Below are 23,299 nucleotides of genomic sequence, written 5' to 3'. Positions count from 1 at the left end.
TGGTGTGGAGGGCGGACACCGAGGGGCCCACTTGGCTGTGTGTGCTGCACCTGCTCCTGAGGCCTCCCCAGCGCACAGACCACTCTACCCAGACGTCTTGTCTTGGATCCAACTGGGATTGCAGCTGGGCTGTCACAGGGAGGATGCTCTCCCGCTTTCTACCCTCAGCCTGGGCAAAGGCCGCTTGGCAAGGGAAGAGATGATCTCTTCTAGCCTCGTGCAGTGTTTAAAAACCAGGATCTTAGGGCCAGCCCAGTGACATAGTGGTTAAATTCAGCGCACACCGCTTTGATGGCCCGGCTTCAGATCCCAGGTGCAGACCTATACTACTCGTTGGTGGCTATGCTATGGCGGCGACCCACATAAAAAATAGAGGAAGGTTGACACAGATGTTAGCTTAGGGCCAATCTTCCTCACCAAAAAAAAAAAAAAAAAAAGACAGGATCTCTCCTTAGAAATCTGATTCCCAGCTTTTCTTGAACTCTGGGAAGACCTGGTAGCTGGGCCTGTTTGTGTGCAGCAGGAATGGGCCAGGCCCTGGCAGCTGCAGCCACCCCAGTGGAAGCTAGGCACCAGTGAGCTGACCCACACCTGACCTGCTGGTTTGCTCCTGAGTGGAGATGGCTTTCTTTGAACCCAGGTTCCTCCAAGGTGTAGTGTGTGCCCAGAGCACCTCTGAGAGGGGGCTCAGGAGGCTGTGTACCTGGGAACTGCCTGGTACAACTGGAACACAGTGGTGTCACCCAGACCTGGGGGTCTGAGGCCACCTGGGTGAGAGTAAGGACAGCATTTCTAGGGCACTTGAGAAAAATGAGATCCTCTCCCTTCTCAGCACTGGCTCCCAACCAGCCCTTAATTTGGGGACATAGTCATTTAAACATGTCGAAGTTAGGTTTTTAAATGGTTACATCTGAAATGCTTTTTTTCTAAAATAAAAAGTGTGCAACACTATAATTGGTTTCTGGAATGCTCATCCTGCAGGCTACAGGATGCTCTGAGATGAGGGGGAGGGGGTTTGGGTGGCCAGCTCCCCTCCCCCAGGGGTGAGTTGTTTCTGGACTCTTTGCTGGGGCTGCCAGGGCGAGGAGGGTCTCAGGACCACTGTGAGAGCCTCACTGCAGCACCAGGAGCCAGGGAGTAATGGAGTCCGTTTCAAAATGTCAGCGTGATTGCTAGCTCCTGCTCTCCTTTTATTTCAGAAGAATTCAAGTTTCACATGCAGGTCGTCACCCAGTCCCAGGGGCCTTTTCCTCTGCATTCCCTCTTTTCTTTCCCCAACAATAACTGTCCACACCCTGGGCACCGCCTGCTTGCTCACCGTCCTGGGCTCGGCAGGAGGAGAGCGTCAGGCTGGATGCAGCTAGAGGAGGGTGTGGGGAGGCCCACGCTCGGTCCCCACCCCTCAGGGGTCCTGGCTGGTGTCCAGGCCGGGGCTGGCCAGTGGGGTCTGGGGGCCAGCCGCCTTGCCGAGGTCCTGCAGCAGACCCTGCAGCTGCTGCAAGCTGGGGTACACGTTCTCCTCCAGCCACTCGTCCACAGCGTCTGGGTAGTAGATGCGCTGCAGGGCAGCCTCCAGCTCCTGCACGAGGGTGCTCCACCTGGCCAGGAGACTGAGAACCGCACACAGCAGTGGGCCCGCCAGGTGAGGACCCCTGGGTCACAGCCCACGGCCTACGCACTCTACACTCACATTCTCAATAACCCCACGGGTCAGTAGAGTTCCATGCCTTGATTAACCCATCTGTAAAATGGGGCTATTAGCGCCTACCTCACAGGGCTGTTGGGAATATGAGAGTGACTGTCACATCTTAATATCTGAAACTTGAGTGCTCTTTATGACTGGCCAGCAGGGTTTTTCTTGTGCATGAAGCGGTTGACAGCTGACAGCATCTTACACTCAGTGGGGCAGTCTGCATTGGCCCCAGCTTGGAGCCATGAGTCAGGAAAGCACCGGGGAGGGCTGGCTGGCAGGGACCGTGTCCCTTCGGGGCCAGGAGGGCGAGGGGCAAGATGAGTCCTGGACACCGCCGGGTCATTTGGTGACCCTCACTCTTTTGGGCAGGAGTGCCTTAGCTTCTCTACTCTGAAGCGCACAGCTGATTCAGCAAAGTTTTCACCTAGGAATCCCTGGCTACATTGCCTAGAAAGCTTGTCTTAGTTCAAAGCAGATCGCCATAGACAACTGCCACCCGGCGGGAGGCCGGGCAGCCGGGGGTGGGCACCGCCTGGTGGGGGGGCTACCTGAGGGCCTGGGGCTGGATGTGCTGGATCATGACTGGGTGGATGAGCTTCCGCCTGCGATGGAAGGGGCTGAACCAGCCAGTCACATACCTGGGGGCAAATGCGTGCACTCAGGTGGGCCTGCTGCAGGCAGCCTCGGGTGGCTTTAAATAATACCTTTGAAAAAAACTGAGTCTGGTAGAAATTTTAAAAACCCATCTCCCCCCTAGAAAGCCTCCATGCAGAATGGGCTGGCCCTCGCCCTGTCCGGTGGGGAGTGCAGGGTAGGGGCTCGACCCTGTCCACTCACCTGTCCCTCTCTAGCAGCGCATCCACGGAGCTGCGCAGGTGGAGGCTGACTTGCGTGATGAGGGCCAGGATGTCGCTGCCGGGGAAGGAGCCGGCCTCCCTGCACAGAGAGCTGCCGAGCTGAGACGGGCCTGAGTGTGAGGGGAGAGGCAGGGCTGGGGGTGAGGGAAGTACCTCATAAAATCAGTTATTTCCAGGCTGGAGACCCCGAGGAAGTTCTCCACTCTTGCTTTAACATCTTCGGCAAAGCCTCCTGAAACACAGAGGTGGTCAGAGGGGTCTCTGGAGGAGGGAGAGGAGGCCTGGATGGACCCCCAGGCCCTCAGGCCGTGGGCCAAGTGACTGAGGGGGGCTGCCAGCCAGGCACATGCCAACCCCAAGGAGACCTCAGGGATGGGTGAGCCCGCTGTTTCTCATTAAACACATGAAAATGCATTTCTTATATTAAAAACTAGGAAATAAAATGAGATCAGCGTCGCTGGCAGCGTCTCCACCAGGGAGATGACTGTTGCGAGGGGCAACCCTGGCCTTCCTGTGGGCAGGCCCAACCCACACTGCCTGGCTGCCGCACAGGCGTCCAGGGCTCATGCAGCGGTTTGCAACCACGGTTTCTCACACAGTGGAATACTCCAGAGCAACTGAAGCAAAGCAGCAAGGCCTGCAGGTACCAGCGTGGACAAACCTCCAAGTCAGGGTGGGTGAGAAACACCCACCAAAGAAGGCTAATCACAGGCCAGCAGGAAGGTGAGAACATGCAGGGGCCGCATGTGGAGGCCGAGGGTGGAGGCGTGTGGGAGGCTGCCAGCTCCCGGAGGAGGGGCTGAAGCCAACCCCACTAGTGTTAACGTGTCTCTGTTATCTGCTGTACTTTCTCCAAACGGTTTAGAACTGACACTTCAGAAAAGAGTAAGATGACAGAGTCCACTGTCTATCCGTCACCCCTCTCTGGGCCAGCAGTCCTCCTTAAACAGTGTGTTTTTCAGCGCCCCGCTTTCCTCAATGCATTCGGACGTCTTCCTGCGCTAACACCACATACGCTGTCGTCTTCAATTCCTACGTGGTCTCACAGCTTAAATGTACACGATTTACTTAGCCAAGCCCTCCCTACTGACTCCTGACTGCTGTCCTAGTCAGTGCTCTAAGGAACAGCCCCACATCTCTACCCCGTGTCCGCTGCTCCCGCGGCTGAACCAGAAGTGGGAGTGCTGGGGTAAGGTGCTCCCCTGGGGCCCGGAGGCGCCTGTCTCCACAACCTGCCAGCACTGGGCATTCAGGACATTTACACAGCAGAGGCGGAACCTTTTTCTGCACCCCATCCATGATGAATTTCTTTTATGGGTTCACTCTGTCTGGGGGGCATGTCCCCTAACTTCCTGGCCTACCTTGGGTTTAGGCTTGAAGACCTGGGCTGGCAGCGGGGTGGGTAGGCAGCTGAGCTGGGGTGGTGAGCTCGTCCTCCCCCTCCCCATGAGGAAAACCACAGTCCAGCCCTGAGGAGATGGCTGCCAGGGGCATCGGGCATTCAGCCTCTGTGCCTCTTGCCCTCCTGTCTTCTGGGAGGAACTGGGCGACTCTACCGTGTAGGAGTGACTGCAGACAGATGGCCAGGGACGGGATGCCCACGGGCAGCAGCTCGCACAGCACAGAGAAGTGGTCGTACCTAAGTCCACAGGAGAGGGGTGCTCAGCTCCTGCTGCCCTGTGCCCTCATAGCAGATGCACGCTATTCACTGCACTACAGGACAGGCAACTAGAAGGTTCTGCAGCACCAGCTGCTGCCTCTGGAAATGTTCATCAGCTTCCCAGTGGCTGGCAGACACACTTGGACCTCGCCCAGAAGGCCCTGCCTGGGGCTTAATGCTCTGCAGTCACCAACCTGAAATCCTTCTCAAGGTCATCTTTGACTCAGCTTTGTAAGTGAGGTCAGAGCATCAGGGGGACATGGGCGGGTCCTGGAGCTCACCTCACAAGGCCCTGTTTCCAACGGCCTCCCTCGGGTTCAGGGCACTCACCCTGCCCTCGGTGCTGGGTCTGTCTGGCCTTCCTCTCCACCCTCCCAATCGCAGGATGGGACCTGCAGCCAAGACCTGGCCCAGGACCAGGGGTTCGTTTGTAGCTCTACTTTTCAAGTGGTATGAAATCCCGAGGGCCAAAATCTGTCCTCATGCCATATGTGAGATACAAACAGTCATGCATGGCCTTAAGGGGAGGCCGTGGACCGAAAACATGCAGAGACGTGTCTGGATCACATAGGGGGGTGGGGCCAGGAGGGCCAGTATGCTCTGCGGCCCTGAACAGCCCAAGTGGCGTCCCCTCTGCAGAGTTGGGGGGTGGCTGCAGGGATGTGAGGGCCCAACTCTAGATGCTTTTGTGCAGCTGCAGCTGCTCCTTGGGGGCCCGGGCTCCACCACACTTTCCTCAGAGCACCAGCCCCTTCCCCTCATCCAGCTGCGGGAAGTACTGAGGCTGAGACTGGACCGGTGAGGAGGGTGGTTTGTCTGGCAACAGGAGCTGCTTTGACCTTCCCAGGACAGGCCGGCCTCTGAGAGCTTCCCTGGGGCCCCAGGGGCCTTACCTTTGCCAGCCCGTCAGGATGATGCCCTGCAGCGTGTTTGCTGGCCCGCTGCCGGCTACCTGCAGCCACTGCAGGTGGTTTCTGAGGTGGTGCTCGATGGGGGTCAGGGCCTGGCTTGCGCCCGTGGCCCCCTTGAAGGCACTGGCAGCCCACAGCCGGGGAAAACCACACTTCTGGTACTTTTCCATGAGAAGGGCTGAACAAGAAAGCAAGAGGTGTGGCTGGCCTGGGTACCCAGGGGCCTGCTGCCGCCAAGCCCTGAAACTCGAATATTCAGATACCATGCCTGTCCAGATGGAAAACCAGGAGGAGCCCACGACCACTGGGTTTAGTTCTGGACAGGCTTAAATCTTGGTGAGAGGAGAGAGGCCAGCTGGTTACAAGTGGCCCTTAGTTTACTTGTTCATTAGGAAAACACTGCAGAGAACAGGCATCCCGTGAGTGACCCAGGTAGCAGGACATGTGCTGAGGGCCACTCCCCCAGGGCCACAGTGGAGAGGAGGCCTGTGGTGAAGCAGAGGCAATTCACTGAATTCTGAGAGACCAAGCAACTGAGGCCCCTGCATCCCCTGCAGCTAGGCAGTCAGGGCTACAGGGTCCCGGGGGCCAAGACGAGGGGTTTCCCCTGGCAACGCGGTACTGACCCTTGCCATGGACGTCCAGGTCGGCCCTGTAGTCCCAGAGCACGGGCTCCACCAGCTGCGGCACCCCCGATGCTGGGGGTGGAGAGAGGCCATGAGCGCCAAGACCCACCTAGAAGACCCTCCAGCCCACACTTCTTGCGTTAAAATGGAACACAACCTGTCTGTTTTAGGATGTGGATTTTAAGTACAGACTAAGCACTGTGCTAGATTTTTGGCAGTAAATGCCACAACCACAGAGCCAGCCAGCTTTGGAAATAACTGGACTTTTAGAGTTCTGTCACGGGTGAGCCCCAGGCCAGCGGTCCCAGAGCTTCTTGCGAGGGTGGAAACACTCTGTGTGCTGTGATGTGGTCACTAGGCCCAGGTGCATCAGGAACACCACTAAATGGATTTAATTCTAATTTATCTTAATTAAAACCCAAGTGGCCACACGTGGGTAGTGTCCTCAAGGACACCCAAGCCCTGCAGAAGAGCGGGCAGTGCCATAGGCCCTGGAGCGTGGATCCTGGCTCTGGGCCGTGGCTGTGAGTAAACCACAGGGATGTGAGTCCACGGGGACCGGGGGGGCCACTGCTTCCCTCCACCTGCTGGCTCGTCCAGCAGCCAGTGTGAACCTCAGCCACGGCCCCTGCAGGACTGGCCGCAGAGGTCGTGTGGGGCTGAGGCTGCCAGAAGCATTGGATACTCTCAGGGACCATCAGGACCCCTTTACCCCCACCTCTCCGTCTCCTCCTGATGTCCAGGGCCCCTTGGGGCCTGTGGCTGCTTTCCAGTTCAGACCCATCACTTCTGTACTCCTGTAAGATTCTAAGATGTCTTTTAGGGAATGGCAATTTTGTGTGAGAAAACTGAAAAAGTGGTTCTAATGGGGTTGTCTAGAGCTAAAAGCTTCAGTGCAGATTTACTAGTGTTTCTCCCTCTTAGCAGTCAGGGCCTCAGGAGCAGCTCAGCATCTAGCACTCACGGCACCAGGAATCCCTCCCCCCGAGCGGCCTGCCTCCCTGGGGGACAGGCCCAGGGCCAACCTGAGAGCTGGTCCTTGGGGATGTCCCGCAGCATGTCATCCCATACCAGGGGCGTGGTGGCGGGGTGCCGGGTCTGCACGTGGCTGGCCACCGCCTTCACGTGGGACAGACACAGTTTTGCTTTGGTATTCTGCTCACGCTGCAGCCACTGTCTCGAGGCCTCACCGTCTCCAAGGTAATAGACCTGGAGGGAAGGCACAGGATGGGTTTGCCTGCAGAGGGCCCTCCTCACCCTCAGACACACTTGGGAGAGACCAGGGGTTCACACCAGGGCCTGAGAGAATCTCAGGGGCAGCTGCATGTGAGGACGAGGCGGCAAAGGGTGACCCTGCCTTCTTCACTGGGACCTAAATTGCCACTCGAGATTTCCTTTGAATGTTCACAGCAGCTCTATTCACAACGGCCAGAAGATGGAAATAACCCAGATGTCCACCAACAGAAGAATGGGTAAACAGAGTGCGGTCTATTCATACACTGGAATATTACTCAGCCACAAATAGGAACAAAGCACTGACACACACAATGTGGAAGAAGCTCGAAAACATCAGGCTTAGTGAAATGAGCCAGACGGAAACGGCCACATACCACATGATTCCATTTATGAAATGTCCAGAGGAGGCAAATCTATAAACACAAAGATGAGTGGCTGCTGGGGGCTGGGGGAGGGGGCTGGGGAGTGGCTGCTAGGGGTGTGAGGTTTCTATTTGGGGGATGAAATGTGCTGGGACTGGACAGAGGTGGTGGTTGCACAATGTTGTGAATGTGCTTAGAAGTTACTGAATCATACACTTTAAAACGGTTACAATGGTAAATTCTATGCTATGTGTATTTACTACAAAAAAAAGATTTCCTTTGAAGAAAAGGATCAAGCTCTGGGGCTAAAAGGTCTGCAAACCACCACCCACCTCAGGTCCAGCTGTACTTGGCCAGCATGGAATCTTCCCCAGTCCTGTCTGTGCTTCTTCAGAAGGGGTGAAGCAGAAGGGTGAGGGGTGGGGGCCACGTCACCTAGCTCCCCTGGGAACTGCCTTTTCCAGCTAGTGCTCCATGGCCCCAAAGTCCCACCATCCAAAACTGCATTTCTTCAGTTGGAAGAAGTAACCAGCCCAAACTCACACCCACTGCCAGCCCCGAGGGCATGCATTTGCCTAACCAGGAGTGACTGGCTCTGTCGCTGCTGGAGGTGTGGGCAGGACAGCCATTTTGGGCCCCAGCCCATCGCTCAGCTGACCTGTGGGGTGCCTGTGGAGACTGGACAGCCTGTGCCTTGCTCGGCTTTGCAGGCTTGCCCGTGCAAGGTCACCTGTCAGCTGGGATGAACGCCCTCACCGGGGAACATCTCCTCCGCCAGCCCTTCTTTATCCTTTGGTATGTGGACTACTTTTCTATTTAAGAGAAGAACCCATGAGGTGGGAGAAGGTGACTGCTGCAGAACTGGGGAGAGCACGTCTCGCTGGTGAGGCTCAAGGAGTGGAAGAAGTGACGAAGGCACCCACCTCGTCACAGCCAACGTGGAGCCACCGGGCCCCCGGGTGCAGCTCCATGACCTGGTCGATCATGGCTCCCACCAGTGCCAAGGACTCCACTTTGTGGGGGTTCAGAGTGTTGGGGAAAAGTGCCACTTCCCGGAGGTGAGCAAGAGCCTCGTGCTTCAGCACAAACTGTGGAGAGAGATGACAGGAGGGAGCTCGGTGACATTGGAGGACAGAAGCTCGTGCCTGAGCTCCCCGCGGCAAGGAACCACTCCAAAGGAGACCTGCAGCTCCTGCCTCTGAGTCGCCTGAGGCATGTCAGCTGGGTCCTGGACTTCGTGGTTTAAACTTCCTGTGTCTGCCCAAAAACTCCACAGAGAGGGTGGGCGTGGTGGTGTGGAAGGCAGTTGGGACCAGCCACAAGGCTGTGTTGCGGAAGCAGCAGGGATCTGAGCCATCCAGCTGGTTCGTCATGGATCATGGCCCTGCATTTCCCTTGATTCTAACTAGGCTGAGTGAGAAGACTGGAGAGACAGGATCCTTCACATTCAGAATGATGGGCTGGGGGCCGGCCCTGTGGCGTAGCGGTTAAGTGCGCACGCTCCACCGCTGGCGGCCCCGGTTCAGATCCCGGGCGCGCACCGATACACCGCTTGTCAGGCCATGCTGTGGCGGCGTCCCATATAAAGTGGAGGAAGATGGGCACGGATGTTAGCCCAGGGCCAGTCTTCCTCAGCAAAAAGAGGAGGATTGGCATCAGATGTTAGTTCAGGGCTGATCTTCCTCCCCCCCGCAAAAAAAAAAGAATGACAGGCTGGGTGGACCCCCTGCTAGAGTGGTGTGAAGAGGTCGGCAAATCCTCTCCCCAAAACAAGTTCAGAATGAACCATTAGTCAAAACAACCAGTTCGGGGCTCTGGAAGCCAACCACAGGTGAACAACAAGTTGGGAAACGTCTGTGGCTGAGAATCAGCTGTGACCACAGTGAGAACAGACATGCGTCTCACCTGGGTGCTCCCCTCCTGCTCAGGGCTGGCTGTGGGGAAACCCGCCCATTGGGAGCCATCAGCAAGAGCAGCAGCCTTGCCTTAACTCTGCGGTCCCCACGGGGTGAGCTGCCACCAGACGGAAATTAAGGGTGACCCTGGAAATGAGGGAGCTATAAAGGTGACACCTGCCCTCCTCACACCCTGGCTGACTGGGGCACACAGGCACGGGGGCCTGAGAGCACTGGGTGGAGAGCGGCTGCACAGACTGAGAACTGGCTAAACTTGGAGTGCCCCTGGCCCCCGCAGCACAAGGTGGGGCCTGATGGGCTCAAGCACAACCTCACCCAAACCCTGGCTGACCACCAGCAGATTAAATCCTGACCCTGAATCCAGGCAACTTAAAACCAGCTGCAGGGGAAAGGTCAGATTTGCTACAACATATTATCTGAAATGTCCAGTTTTCAACCAAAAATTATGAGATGTGCAAATAAACTGGAAAGTGGAGCCCAGACTCAGGGAACAAACTAGTCGATAGAAACTGACTCTGAGTGGGCCCAGGTGTTGGATTTATCAGACAATTATTTCAAAGAAACTATTATGAATATGTTCCCAGAATTAAAGGAAACGATACAATAATGGAAATGAAAATTCCATTTCATGGGCTCAGCAGCCAATCTGAAATGTCACAAGAGTGAGTCAGTGATTGGGACAGTAGATCAACAGAAATCATTCAATCTGAGTCACAGGGAGAAAAGAAGGAAGGAAGTGAACAGAGCCTCAGAGACCGGGGGCACCATCAAGGAACCCAAATATGTGCACAGGGAGCCCCAGAGGAGAGGAGGGAGGGGGGTACAGATGGCTCCAACCTTCACAGACATGAAGGAAAACAATAATCTACAGATCCAAGAGGTTCAACAGATCCAAGCCGGATAAATGCAAAGAAACCCAGACCTAGACACACCATTACCAAACTGCTAAAAGGCAGACACAAACAGAAAATCTTGAAAGCATCAAGAAAAAAAAAAATAACACATTTGGGGGAATAACACAATGGCTGACATACCATGTTCATGGATTGGAAAACTCAACATAGTAAAGAGGTAATTTCCCTCTTGATTGATTTACAGATTTAACACAATTCCAATCAAAATCCCAGCAAGGGTTCTTGTAGATATATAGACAAGCTGATTGTAAAATGTATATGGAGAGGCAAAGGAAATAGAAGAGCCAAAACTGTTCTGAAAGAGGAGAATAAAGTTGGAGGAATCTCACTACCTGGTTTTAAGACTTACAATAAAGCTATAGTAATCAAGATAATGTGGTATCGACAGAAGGACAGACACACAAACAGGACAGAGTAAAGTCTAGAAATAGACCCTCACAAATATAGTCAACTGATTTTTGACAAAAGTGCAAAGGCAATTCCAAATCCCAAATTTCAAAGAAAGGATAGTCTTTTCAACAAATGCTGTTGGCACAACTGGTCATCTAAGTGATTACATGCTATATGCCAAAAAAATGAACCTCAACATAAATCCCACACAAAAATTAACTCAAAATGGATCCTAAGTCTAAATGGAGAATGTGTAAGTGTAAAACTTTAGAAAGAAACAGGAAAGGTCTTCGTGACCTGGTGACTGGCAGAGTTCGTAGAAATAATACCAAAAGCACGATTCATCAAAGAGAAAACTGATGAACTGGACTTCACAAAATTAAAAACTTTTGCTCTTTGAAATACACTAAGAGAATGAAAAGACAAAGTACAGATTGGGAGAAAATATTTGCAAATCACATTTCTAATGAAAGACTTGTATCCAGAATATACAAAGATCTTTAAAAACTCAACAGTTCAGAAAGTGAAATGGGCAAAAATTTGAACACTTATTTCACCAAAGAGGATGTACTGATGGCAAATGAACACATGTAAAGGGCTTCCTACAGAAGGAACCACCCTGCGGACACCTTGATTTTGGACTTCTGGCCTCCAGAACTGTGAGAACAAATTTCTGTAGTTTTAAGCCACCTACTTGTGGCACTTTGTTATGGCAGCCCCAGGAAACGAATCCACCCTAAGAGCAGAGTAAGCCCACTTAAGGAGGTGGAGTGTGGTCTGACCAGGCTGTGCTAAGACAACCAGACTGGCTGTGGTGGGGAGGAGTAGGGGAGGGGATAGGCCGATGCCAGGAGACCTGTTAGGAGTGTTTTTCCATAGGTCAGGCAGCAGGGTGACAGCGGGATGGAGGCCATGCTGATTCAAGACACAGAGGAACAACAGCAGCCAGTGGGGACTGATGGAGGACTGGCAATGCTGTGGGCATGGGGGTGCTGGGGATGGTGCAGCCCCTCCCTGAGGCTGGAAGGGGCCTCTCAATGCATCTGGAGATGGGGGTCTGGGAGTCACTGAGGACAGGAAAGGGAAGCAGGGGCAGATATGGATTTATCCAGAGAAAGAGCGTGAAGTGGGAAGAAAGAGGCCTCAAGAGGAGCCGTGGGGACTGCCAAGTACAGAGGCAGCTACAGGACAGCACACAGTGCACGATGGGCTCGGGTGCAGCCAGAAGGAGGGGAACCAGGAGGGGAGGGTGTGTTGGTGATGCCAAAAGCCACTGAGAGTCAAGTAAGAGAGGACTGAAACTGTCACTGGATTTAGTGACTCGGAGGACACCAATGGCCTTGGGAGATGCTTTGTGGGGGATGTGGTCCCCGGTGGTGATGAGCCCAGAGAGCACAGCAGGGAAAGTCAACCGGGAAAGCAGGGGGACTGATTATGGGAGGGAGTCCCCGAAGGCACCCAGAACAGGAGCGCGAGCACGTGAAGGAGTAAGTGCGGGGAGTGAAGGCAGCTCCTTTAAGGCGACAGTGAAGGCAGACTCAGGGAAGGACCGACGATAGAGCCAACAGGTGCATTCATTGGAGGAAAAGATGGAACCTGACAGCCATTAGATCAACGCTATGTCTCACTGCTTCCCGTGTTTAATGCGGACGTGAAAAATATTTTTGAAGATTACATAGGAGCTTGGGAAAATATTTTCAATATTAAGCGAGAAAAGGACACAGAGAAAACAGAAAGCATGTTTTCTTTTCTTAATGTTGCATTTTACCTCACACAATAATATTTTGATGAATACAAGTTAAAAAGGAAAACAACTGGCCTGCAGGGCTCTCTGGGAATCACACATCCCCCTTCAGGCTCTTTTCCTCCATGCCTTGGACAGAGGGCGCTCTGACCTAGAGCTCCATGCTCTTTTGCTGTTCGCAGGGCAGAGACTTCTGAGAGCAAGAGCCTCTCCCTGCCTGTGGCTGATCACCACCCATGCACCCCTGAACCCCATACCTGGGCACCAGCTAACTTCTGTTCCTCCCACTTACCTCCATGTGTCCAAATGTCTGCACCAAGGGAATGACCTCCAGGTTGTTCAGTGTGGCCAGATGCAGGATCTCTTTGATTTCAAAGGGGCTAGAGAGACAAAGATCACCCAGAGAGGTTCACACCAGCTCCTGTTCACACTCCAGCTCCCATTCACACGTACCCCCATCCTTCTTCATCAGGTTCCTGGAGGACTCTGCTGGGGAAACTACTATGAAAAGCTCAACAGATCTTCCTATGGTTTCAGAGAAGGCTCCTGCTCTAGAATTTGGGAAATGATGCCCTTTATGTCCTCAAGTAACAGTTTGCTTTTTACCTGCTATTCTTACCTAAACTGTACAAGAGGCTGAAGTCATTTTATAAGAAACTGGGCCACACAGGGAATCATGTTCCACAGCAGGGATTGGCAGATGGGCCGGAGGGCAAATTTGCCCACCTGTTTTTGTATAGCCTGTGACCCAAGAATGATTTCTCCTTTTTTTTTTTCCTTGCTGAAGAAGATTTGCCCTGAGCTAACATCCCTTGCCAATCCTCCTCTTTTTGCTTGAGGATTCGTCCTGAGCTAACACCTGTGCCAATCTTCCTCTATTTTGTATGTGGGTCACTGCCACAGCATGGCCACCGACCAGTGGTGTAGGTCTGCATCCGGGAACGGAACCCAGGCTGCCAAAGCAGAACGTGCCAAACTTAACCAGTAGGAAATGGGGCCGGCCCCCACTATCTACATTCTAAAAATAAAATAGTTGAGAAAAATCAAAAGAAGAAGAATATTTTGTGATGTGAAAATTATATGAAATTCATATTTCAGTGCAAACAAGGAGTTTTACTGGAACATACCCACACTCACTCATTTACATATGATAATCTGTGGCTGCTTTTGCCCCACAAACAGTTGTAACAGAGACCAGATAGGCAGCACAGTCTAAAATATCTACTGTCTGGCCCTTTATAGAAAAAGCTGGAGATCCCTTTAATAGAAGAAAGAAAGAAGAAGAGTTTCAAGATTCCAGTGGAGTGAATTCCGTGGGAGTTAGTGTCCCCATCTGTGAAAGAATAAAACCCTCATAGGTCACTGCTGTAGGGATGCCTGAAGGCAGGAATGCCCAAGGTCCCTCCAGGTGAGCATTCTGCTGCTGACTCCATCGGGGTTACATCCCGGGAAGGGCTGACTGCCCTGTTCCATCATGAGTTGTCAGTTATGAATTTATCTCAATTTCTCTATGTGTTTGAAACATCTCTTAAGTTAATCAGTTCTATAAATGTATTGATTATATAAAGGTCTGTCTTTACCCTAAATATACCTTTTTCAAGCTTCCCAGGAACCCCAGCACCTTTTTCACTTAAAAAAAAAAAAATGAACAAAACGTATTCATTGCAGGAAGAAAAACAGAGCAGCATGAAGAAAACAAAAGCCATGGGCAATTGCCCCATGGTGTCAGCACTCGGGTTCACACTTTTCCCATCTTTCTGCCCACACACGTGGGGCAAGCACGTTTTGGGGAGTTCTGACACACAGAGCCAAGCCACCCTCCAGAAGGGCTGGGTGGCTTTACATTGTACCAGCAGGAGGTCTGCTCTTTCTTACCCTCGTGAACACACAGCATTAGCATTTTTTTAAAAGCTTCACCAATTTGGTAGCCAAAATGGCATTTCATTGTTGTTTTGATATCTTTTATTACTATCATATGCTTATTGGCCATTTTTATTTCCTTTTTGGGATCTACCAGTAAACGTCCTTTGCCCATTTTTCTTCTGGGCTGCTTGTTATTGATTTACATGGACTCCCATAACCTGAAAGCCAAGTGGGGTGCACCCGTGAGCACTGTATCTGATTTCATTGATTCTGACCCTCTCCCCTTTAATCTTCACTTTCCCGATGAGATCCCGCCTGTGGCCTTAAAGAGCAGCCCTCCTTCCCCGCATCGACACCTGTCACAGTGCTTCCTACATACTTCACCTACTGATGAGGACACTGGCAGACAGACACATGGGTCCCAACTCTTCCTGGGGGTCATAGCTGAGGCTTACTTTCTCTTTTAAACATTTCCAAATTCTCCTCAGTGAATGTTTTATTTTTATAATTAGAGACATGCATTTAAAAAGACTGAAAAGGATTGTCCCCCCACTGTTGAAGTCTTGCCTGCCCTCCCCACATCTCCAGGTCGCCACCCACCACATGTGCTTTTTCTGCACGTTGCATCACCATGCTGGGGCGGGGCGGGGGGTACCTGTATGCATGCTTAGCCCTCAGCAGCCTCAGGTGGCCCTCATAGGGAAACATGTCTTCATACTCGATGAGGAGGCCGTTTGCACCCAGGGTGTGGAACAGAGGAAAAATCTGGGAGGAAAATGGGGATGTCATAAAGAAGTGACTACTTGAACAGAGTGACACACTTGTACCATGTGGACTTTTTTTTAGCTAATGGACATGGATTGTAGTTGATATTTGTAGTTTTCCTGGAAACTTTTAACTGGAATGTGTACTTTTGACACATAGGGGTGGGGGGACTGCATGCTATAAACTGGAGCTCTGTCTAACAGCAGCTGACTGGTGGCTTAGCTGGGGAGGGAGGGCTGGGCGCTGGGAGAGACAGCCCTTCTCCAGCGTCACAGGAGCAGCTCCTCGTCCAGATGAGACGCAGCACAGAGGAGCCTTCTACAGGACAGGAAACTAGGGAGTGAGGGGAAATGGACAGGGCTCTGAAGGGCTGGTGGTGAGCGCCTGGAAAGAAGCCATCAAAGGAGAAAGAAGAGGGAAGAGAGGCGCAGCAGTTCCGGGCTCCGCTCGTGGGCTCCTCCCCCAGTTCTCCTCGTGTCTACTAGACATGCACTGAGATGTTCTTCTAGTCTGGCATCAAGGTTGGGGTGAAACAGAGCACACTGTGCGTGCAACTCCCTGCAGATACTTAAAGCAGCAGCCCGTCTCCAGAGAAGGGCCGCTGTAGGTTTTACATGATTTAACACTCTTGCTTACGTTGCTGTCAGTGTTCTTTCCCCAAGAATATGGGGACATCCCGAAGCATGCTGGATGAAAAAGGAAATCAGGCTGGGACTGAAAATTAGCTGAGGATAATTCATAAAATGGGTAGTCAATGACTGCAAATTACAGAAGGAGGCGGATTGACCGTGGAAAGAAGTTGGCTAACCCGCTCAGACACGCGGATACATGAAACACAACGTTACGGCATGTTCCTCTTCCCCTCAGCGGTTTTGCATCTGGTTTCCTTTTTGGCCTCTCACAGCCATCTGACCACCTCTCAGCCTACTGGGCATTTCTGTTCTCAGGGTTGGTAACAATGCTTTGTGCTGCAGGTGGCTGAGACGCCATGAGCTCAGCCTGAGACCCAGAAGCCTGGCTCCCTTCCCAGCACCCGGCAGCGGCCTCAGGTGGAGAAGGTTTTTGTTACAAAACTGTACAAGCATACACAAACGCAGGGGTATTATATGACGTGCTCCCACGCGTCTCTCACTGAGATTCAACGACTGCCAACATGTTGCCAATTTTACTTCACCTAATTTCCACTTTTCTTTTTTGACTGGAGTATTTTAAAGCAAATCCCAGACGACATATCTTTTCACCTATATATCTCTTATAAAGACTTTAAAAAACATAACCACAATATCATTATCCCATCTAACCAAATAATTCCTTAATATCATCCCTGTTCAAATTTCCCTGTTTCTAAAATCTTCTCACATGTGGCCTGTTTGAACCCAATCCAGACAGGGTCGATACGATGGATTTTTTTTGAATGGATCTGTGAAAGTTCTTCTTTTTTCTTTTTTTTGGTGAGGAAGATTAGCCCTGAGCTAACATCTGTTGCCAATCCTCCTCTTTTTGCTGAGGAAGATTGGCCCTGGGCTAACATCAGTGCCCAGCTTCCTCTACTGTACGTGTGGAACGCCTGCCACAGCACGGCTTGATGAGTGGTGCATAGGTCCACACCCGGGATCCAAACCTGCAAACCCTGGGCCACTGAAGCGGAGCATGGGAACTTAACCATTAGGCCACTGGGCTGGCCCCCTGTGAAAGTTATTTTGATTTTTAACAGTCCTCTCTGCTTTTTTTTTTTTTAATTTGAGATTTATTTGTTGAAGAAACCAGGTCCTTTGTTTTATATGGTTTTCCAAATTTTGGATTTCATGGATGGTATTCTCAGGATGTCCTTCAGTGTGTTTGCCTAATTCCCATTCTTGTACATGCTGGTGGTTAGATGTGAAGACGCAATTAGAGTCAGGTTTCATTCTTTTGGCAAGACTGTTTCTTTTTTGTTTGTGTGAGGAAGATCAGCCCTGAGGTAACATCCGATGCCAATCCTCCTTTTTTTTGCTGAGGAAGATTGGCCCTGGGCTAACATCCATGCCCATCTTCCTCCACTTTATACGGGACACCGAGACAGCATGGCTTGACAAGTGGTGCGTCAGTGCGTGCCTGGGATCTGAACCTGCGAACCCCGGGGCCGCCAAAGCGGAGTGCGAGTACTTAACCGCTTGCACCACCAGGCCGGCCCCTGGCAAGAATGTTTCACAGGTGGTTCTAGAAGGCACAAGTCTGCTGTCTCACCAGAGTGATGTTGGGCTGATCACTGGATTCAGGGGGCATCAGCCAGATCCACCCCTGAAGTTCTGCCTAATGGCTTCAACAACTACTGAGTTACTAGTTAGTTGGCATTAAACAGCAAGGTGGTGACTTTCCAATTATGTCATTCCTTCTGTGAATATTGACTGGAATTCTTTAAGGAGAATTTCCTCTCAGCAGTTATTTGGTTACTCCAGTCCTGATGCTGCAGCTGCAGCCTGTTCTCCAGTAAATTCACTCAGTTCTTGGATGTTTATAACAGTTGGTCTGTGGCTTTTATACTCAAAGGTCAATTTGGCTGGATACAAAATCCTTGATTCATATTATATTTTCTTGAGTATCTTAAATATGTTACTCCCTTATCTTCTGTCATAAAATGTTGCTGTCAAATATCTGATGACGGGGCTAGCCTGGTGGTGTAGCGGTTACGTGTGCGTGCTCTGTTTCGGCGGCCCAGGGATCGCAGGTTTGGATCCCCGGCACGCACCGATGCACTGCTTGTCAAGCCGTGCCTTGGTGGCGTCCCATATAAAGTGGAGGAAGATGGGCACGGATGTTAGCTCAGGGCCGGTCTTCCTCGGCAAAAAGAGGAGGATTAGCATGGATGTTAGCTCAAGGCTGATATTCCTCACCAAAGGAAAAAAAAAATCTGATGACAATCTGACCTTCTTTCCCTTATATGTGATTTGGGGCTTTTTCCTGTGTGCCCAAAAGATTTTTTTCATTTTCATTTTCTTTAGAGTCTGATACATTTACTACAAGATACCTCGGTGTATATCATTCTAGGTAAACTCTCCAGGTACATGGTATCCCCTTTCAACATGCAGATTTTAGTAGTTTTTAATTTCAGGGAAGTGTCTTTGAATTGTAGTTTCTTAGCATCTGTTCTGTAGCATTGCTTTCTCTTATTCGGGGACTGTTGAAAATTGAAAACATGGCCATAATACTGGACATCCATCAAGAGGTGACATCTATTCCAAGCCTTGAACCTGGGCTGACCTTGGACTTGCTTTGTCAAGAGTAACACTAGGCCCCCAGGAGCCCTGCAGCTTCTGCTCCCGAGCTCTCGAAGCACTGCCCTGTGACTGCCATGCTGAAAGAAAGCTGGCTTGGCCTCTGAGAGGACAAGAGCTCACATGGAGAAGAGCCTACATGGAGGAGAGGAGCCCAGGTGGAGGAGAACCAAGGTGCCCAGCGGACAGTCAGCACTAATTGCTGGACATGGGAGTAAGGCCATCTTGGATCATCAGGGGTTTCTAGTTGTCATGGGACAGCAAACACCCGAGGAGGCCCAGGTCAGACCAGAGAAGCACCCAGAGAGCCCACGGAAAATGGGAATAATAAGTAGTTGTCTTAAGCCTCTAGGTTTGGGGTGGTCTGTCCGTTATCTGCAGCAACAGATAACAGAAACAGGAACTCCAGTGACCTCTCAGTTGGACCTTTGCCTATCTTCTCTATCTATCAATTTCTCACAATGCTTTGTCTCTCTTCATGTTTGTTTTTTTCTTTTGTCATTTATGTCCCAATACTGTTTTCCATGGTGTCTATTCACTTTTGTTCTTCTTCTAATTTAGTCTTCATTTCTGATTTTTGTTCTTTTTCTTTGTAATTCATTCATGAGACAACCTTTTCACATCCTCCTTTTCTCTGGTTATCACATTTCTGGGCTTTTCTATTTCTTTTTTTTTTGTAAGGAAGATGGGCCCTGAGCTAACATCTGCCAATCCTCCTCTTTTTGCTGAGGAAGATTGGCCCTGGGCTAACATCCATGCCCATCTTCCTCCACTTTATATGGGACACCGCCACAGCATGGCTTGACAAGCAGTGCGTCGGTGCACGCCCGGGATCCGAACCAGTGAACCCTGGGCCGCCGCAGCGGAGCGCATGCACTTAACCACTTATGCCACCGGGCTGGCCCCTGGGCTTTTCTATTTCTGATTTATGCTGTTCCTTCACAATGTCTATCATTTTCTTAGTATCTTTGATCTCATTTTGAAATATTATGGTAATACAGAAATATAACCTCATCTACTCTGTGGTCACATGTTCCTGGTGCAGTTTCATCATAACAATGTTACTCAGATCATCGTTTTTTATTACAATGCCTTTGTATGGTATTTAAGCACAATCCTTTTCTGTTGCTAATTTCTAAACGATGTGTTTTCTTGTACTTTTAAGGACAGGTTCTTGTGTTTGGGATGGAGATGGCCCAGCTCAGGCTCCCTCCTCTATTGTTACAACAGGATTAGGAGTTATGGACTCCGTGCGGCTACTTCCACGTTACTTCGTCTCTGCCTCCTCTGGATCCCTTCTCCCTCCCTCACCCTCAGTGTTCCTGCCCAGCTCAAGGCAGTTTCTTTTCCCAACAATGTGTCCTTAGTGTGGGGCTCTGTCCTTCTGGAAGGTATTTCTGAGAGCCTTGGGCCTCCCAGCACCCTCTGTCGAATGTTTGTGTACTCACCCTCAACTTGGAGCCACCGACACCTTCCCCTAGTGTCTCTCTGATAGGAGACCTTGACATGTGGGGCTACTGTCAGAATTCCTCTTTCTCTTTCCCCCACCACCTCCTGCCAGCTGCTGACCCCATGTGGGTGCTATGCTATCTGCTCTGCCCCACCCACTTGCATTTTGGAATTCATGGGGACATCCTGATAGCCACTTTTGTTGAAGAGTGCAGCCATGACAAATCACCACAAACTGAGGGGCTTAGAAGGGTAAGAATTTATTCTCTCAGAGTTCTAGAGGCCAGAAGTCCAAAATCAAGGTGTTGGCAGGGTCGCACTCTCTCGGAAGGCTGTAGGGGAGGATCTCTCCTGGCCTCTTCCAGCTTCTGGTGGCTGCTGGCAATCCTTGGTGTTCCTTGGCCTGTAGATGCATCATGCCCAGTCTCTGCCTCTGTGTCCTCCCTAGGAGTCTTCACATCGTCTTCCCTCTGGGCACACTCTGGGTCTATACCTCCCTCTCCTTATAAAGGCACCACTCATGGGAACAGGGCCTGCCCTACTCCAGCCTGACCTCCTCTTATGTCAATGGCATCTGCAAAGACCCTATTTCCAAAACAAGCCCCTTGACAGGTCTGTGGGGTTAGGATTTGAACATCTCTCTCTGGGGACACAGTTCAGCCCACAGTGAAGAGTTTGTGGGTTTCTGTGCCTTCTGTTTTCCCTTTGGCTGTCCTGGTTTCTCTGTCTGTGTTGTGAGGAGATTTGGGGGAAATTCACAATCTATGCTGCTGCCACCATTGTGCCCCAACCTGGAACCCTGAGGCTGTGTTCTAAGCACAAGTTTCTACAGAACATCATTCCAACTTTAAAGGCCAAACCCAAAGCAGAGATGAGTCTCGAGAGGCAAAATGGAGCTCTTACCTCTGAGAGGTACGAGACCTTTGGCGGAGCTCCTTTAAGGTCCAGATGAACTAATCGCATCTTAAATGGTGAGGAACCTGACATTTCACTATTTTTTGCGAAGTCATATAACAAAAATCTCTTGTCTGGGCACCTCTTCCTAGAGGAGAAATGCAGAGTTACAAGTGAGCAGAGGCTCCTTCTGGCTTGGCCTTCCACTTTGTCTCAGTTCTGATATTAACCAGGAGGAAATTCATTTCACCAACATGAAAATGAATCAACACACCTATCTCTATGTTCAAATAGAGGGACCTCTGCCATTTAACTGTGATTTGCCCCTAAAACAGAATACCATTGGTTTCCTTATAAGATGGCTGTGATCTATAATAACAAGAATGATTGCTAACTAATTTCCTGGTTTTTTTTTGTTGTTGTTGAAGAAGATTGGCCCTGAGCTAACGTCTGTTGCCAATCTCCCCTTTTTTTTCTGAGGAAGATTGGCCCCAAGCTAACATCCATGCCCATCCTCCTCTATTTTTTGTATGTGGGATGCCACCGCAGCATGGCTTGATGAGCGGTGCGTCAGGTCCGCGCCTGGGGTCTGAACTCGCAAACCCTGGGTCGCCGAAGCAGAGCACATGAATTTAACCACTAGGCCACCAGGCCAGCCCCTAATAATTCCCTGTTTTAAAGATCCTCTGAAACTATACATACTGTGCCAGTGAAACAGCAGATATTGCTAAACATTTTTCAGGCCCCATGATATGATGTTTCTGTAGAAAACTATCCTCAATTTTATTTTATTTTGGAGAGCATTAAAAATAATTTACATTTCTAGAGCTCAAGTCAGCTTGGTTGTGTGGAAGAAGAAACTGCAAAACTCTGCTCTAGGTCAGAGAAAACTGTCTAGGATTTAAAACAGACCATTGATAATTTGAAAAACGAATGAGCCACAAGTATGTCAGGCTGACTAGTTCCTATTAGACTAAAGGAAATGTCTGGATGATAATGAAGCAGCTGGGAGATAGTGAAACCTTTTTTTTTTCCTATTATAAAAACATAAAGGACTACATGGGAAAAGGAAAGAGAACCACGTCTGCGGGTGGTATACTCAGCTCTATAACGCAGACTGCTCATTCCAGGCAAGGAGTCATAACTCTTGATCTTAAGGGATCTAGAACACAGCAGAAGAGATAAAACAGATGCACACAGAAACTAATCAGTTTATTTAAAAAAAAAAATTATATTTGAGACAATCTCAACGACAAAAATTTTAAGGCAATACCTAAAAGTACCAGCTGAGGGGTAGATGAGTTTTATGAAAAAGCATTCTGAAAAACTGCAATGCTTTTAAAGCTGAATTGTTTAAAATCTTACAACCCAAATCTATTCTCCAGGGAGTAGATTTAAAAGAAAAATTGCAAGCTGAGAGATCTGCATTTGGTCATGTGTATACCTCCTCCTATTCAGAGAGAAATCCTCCTATTATTCCCCTAACAGCGGGGTGAGAATGAACAGACATCTTACCTGCAACAGACACACTCAGAGTTGTTTACCAACGTTAAGTTTCTGCCAAATCTACAGGAAAAGAACAAAAGAGAAGTCAGCATTCTATCTCCTAATGAGTGTGCTAATTGCTTTGATTCCCTCCAGAATGAGGTCTTAGAAATGAGATTATTTCAAAGACTTGGGTCAACTGTCACTATTTATCAGACTAACGGTAGATGTTCAGCTGTCGCTGATTCCTCGGGGCTTCTAGGTAAGTTACCAAGAGCCCCTGAATCGCGTCTGATCAGCATTTATTTTCCCAGTTTCAGGATTGTTGGGCAGATCTTTTTTATGGTCCAATGAACCTAAAGTTTTCTTTTTCCCCTGTATCAGTAAATTCCACACCCTCTTCAGACATAGTCCTCATGAATGAACTTCATTGTTAACTCTGCTTATTCAAAATCTTAGGTATCTTGATAGGGTTAAGATACTACTTCATACCCACTAAGTGGAAGGTTCTGTAGGGATATTGGAAGCGGTAAAGAGAGCAGCGGGGCCTTCGGAAGGTACACGTGTACTGAGCGCCAACTGGTACCAGCGTCCTTAGTGTGGCTCGGAGCCCTGGAAAGAGGAGCACGAACACCCGCCAGAGAGGGGCTTGGAGACCTAGGGAGGATTTGGACCCTGGAAGGAGGACGGGAGACGCCGGGAGGAGGACGGGAGACCCCAAGAGGAGGACGTGGAGACCCCGGGAGGAGGAAGGGAGACCCCGAGAAGAGGACGGGAGACCCCGGGAGCGCGTGCACGGCGGGCGAGGACGCACTTCGGCCTGACGGCTCCGCGGCGCGGCGGGCTCCAAGGAGGGTGCGGGAATTCCGGTCCGGCGGGGTGCGCTGCGGGTCCGCCCCGCTCCGCCCGCTCGGCGCTCGGCCTCCGATTGCTCGGGCCTGGCCGCCACCCCTGGGGTCGACGGCCGAGCGCGTCGCTCTGTTCCCGGCCGCGTCGGCCTCGGGCTTCCTCTCGCCGCGTTCGTCCTGGGCTCGGCGCGGCTCCCTCGTTCGGCCCGGCTGCACGGCGGCCTGGCCGATGGCGCCTCAGCGGAGGGGCGCGCCCAAGGCGCCCGAGGGCAGCGGGGCTGCCCAGCGCCGGCGCCGGAACAGGTACTGGGCCGCGCGGAGAGGGCATGGGCCGCGGCATGGGCGGGACCTGGCTGGAGGGCCGGATTTGTGGAGGTGGGCGTGGTCTGGGTAAGAGGGGCGTGGCCTGTGCTTGGGTGAGTGGGTTGCATA

General features: G+C 51.0%; 1 protein-coding gene across 3 annotated transcripts; it reads right to left on the bottom strand.

The window, feature by feature from the left end:
• Positions 1 to 1,264: 1,264 nt before the first annotated feature.
• On the bottom strand, positions 1,265 to 23,215 carry HEXD (hexosaminidase D). Of its 3 annotated transcripts, XM_014789384.2 has the most exons (15): positions 22,834 to 23,215; positions 22,512 to 22,631; positions 22,050 to 22,100; positions 20,544 to 20,682; positions 14,828 to 14,937; positions 12,602 to 12,689; positions 8,269 to 8,433; positions 6,773 to 6,956; positions 5,748 to 5,819; positions 5,104 to 5,299; positions 4,107 to 4,189; positions 2,704 to 2,782; positions 2,531 to 2,629; positions 2,242 to 2,331; positions 1,265 to 1,610 (listed from the first exon to the last, which is right to left on the bottom strand). In XM_014789384.2, exons 1-15 carry the CDS (start codon positions 23,205 to 23,207, stop codon positions 1,403 to 1,405), a joined length of 2,058 nt encoding a protein of 685 aa, XP_014644870.2. In that variant the 5' UTR covers positions 23,208 to 23,215; the 3' UTR covers positions 1,265 to 1,402. The 3 variants fall into 3 exon arrangements, with proteins under 3 accessions (XP_014644870.2, XP_087297976.1, XP_087297977.1); XM_087441850.1 differs by lacking the exon at positions 5,748 to 5,819; XM_087441851.1 differs by lacking the exons at positions 14,828 to 14,937; positions 22,512 to 22,631 and having other exon boundaries at positions 22,834 to 22,983.
• Between the last annotated feature and the right edge of the window lie 84 nt (positions 23,216 to 23,299).

Source organism: Ceratotherium simum, chromosome 16 (genome assembly GCF_057802395.1).
Source record: "Ceratotherium simum simum isolate JZ-2026a chromosome 16, ASM5780239v1, whole genome shotgun sequence".
NCBI lineage: Eukaryota > Metazoa > Chordata > Mammalia > Perissodactyla > Rhinocerotidae > Ceratotherium > Ceratotherium simum.
The sequence above is the reverse complement of the archived record's forward strand: the minus strand, read 5'-3'. Positions and strand labels throughout refer to the sequence as shown.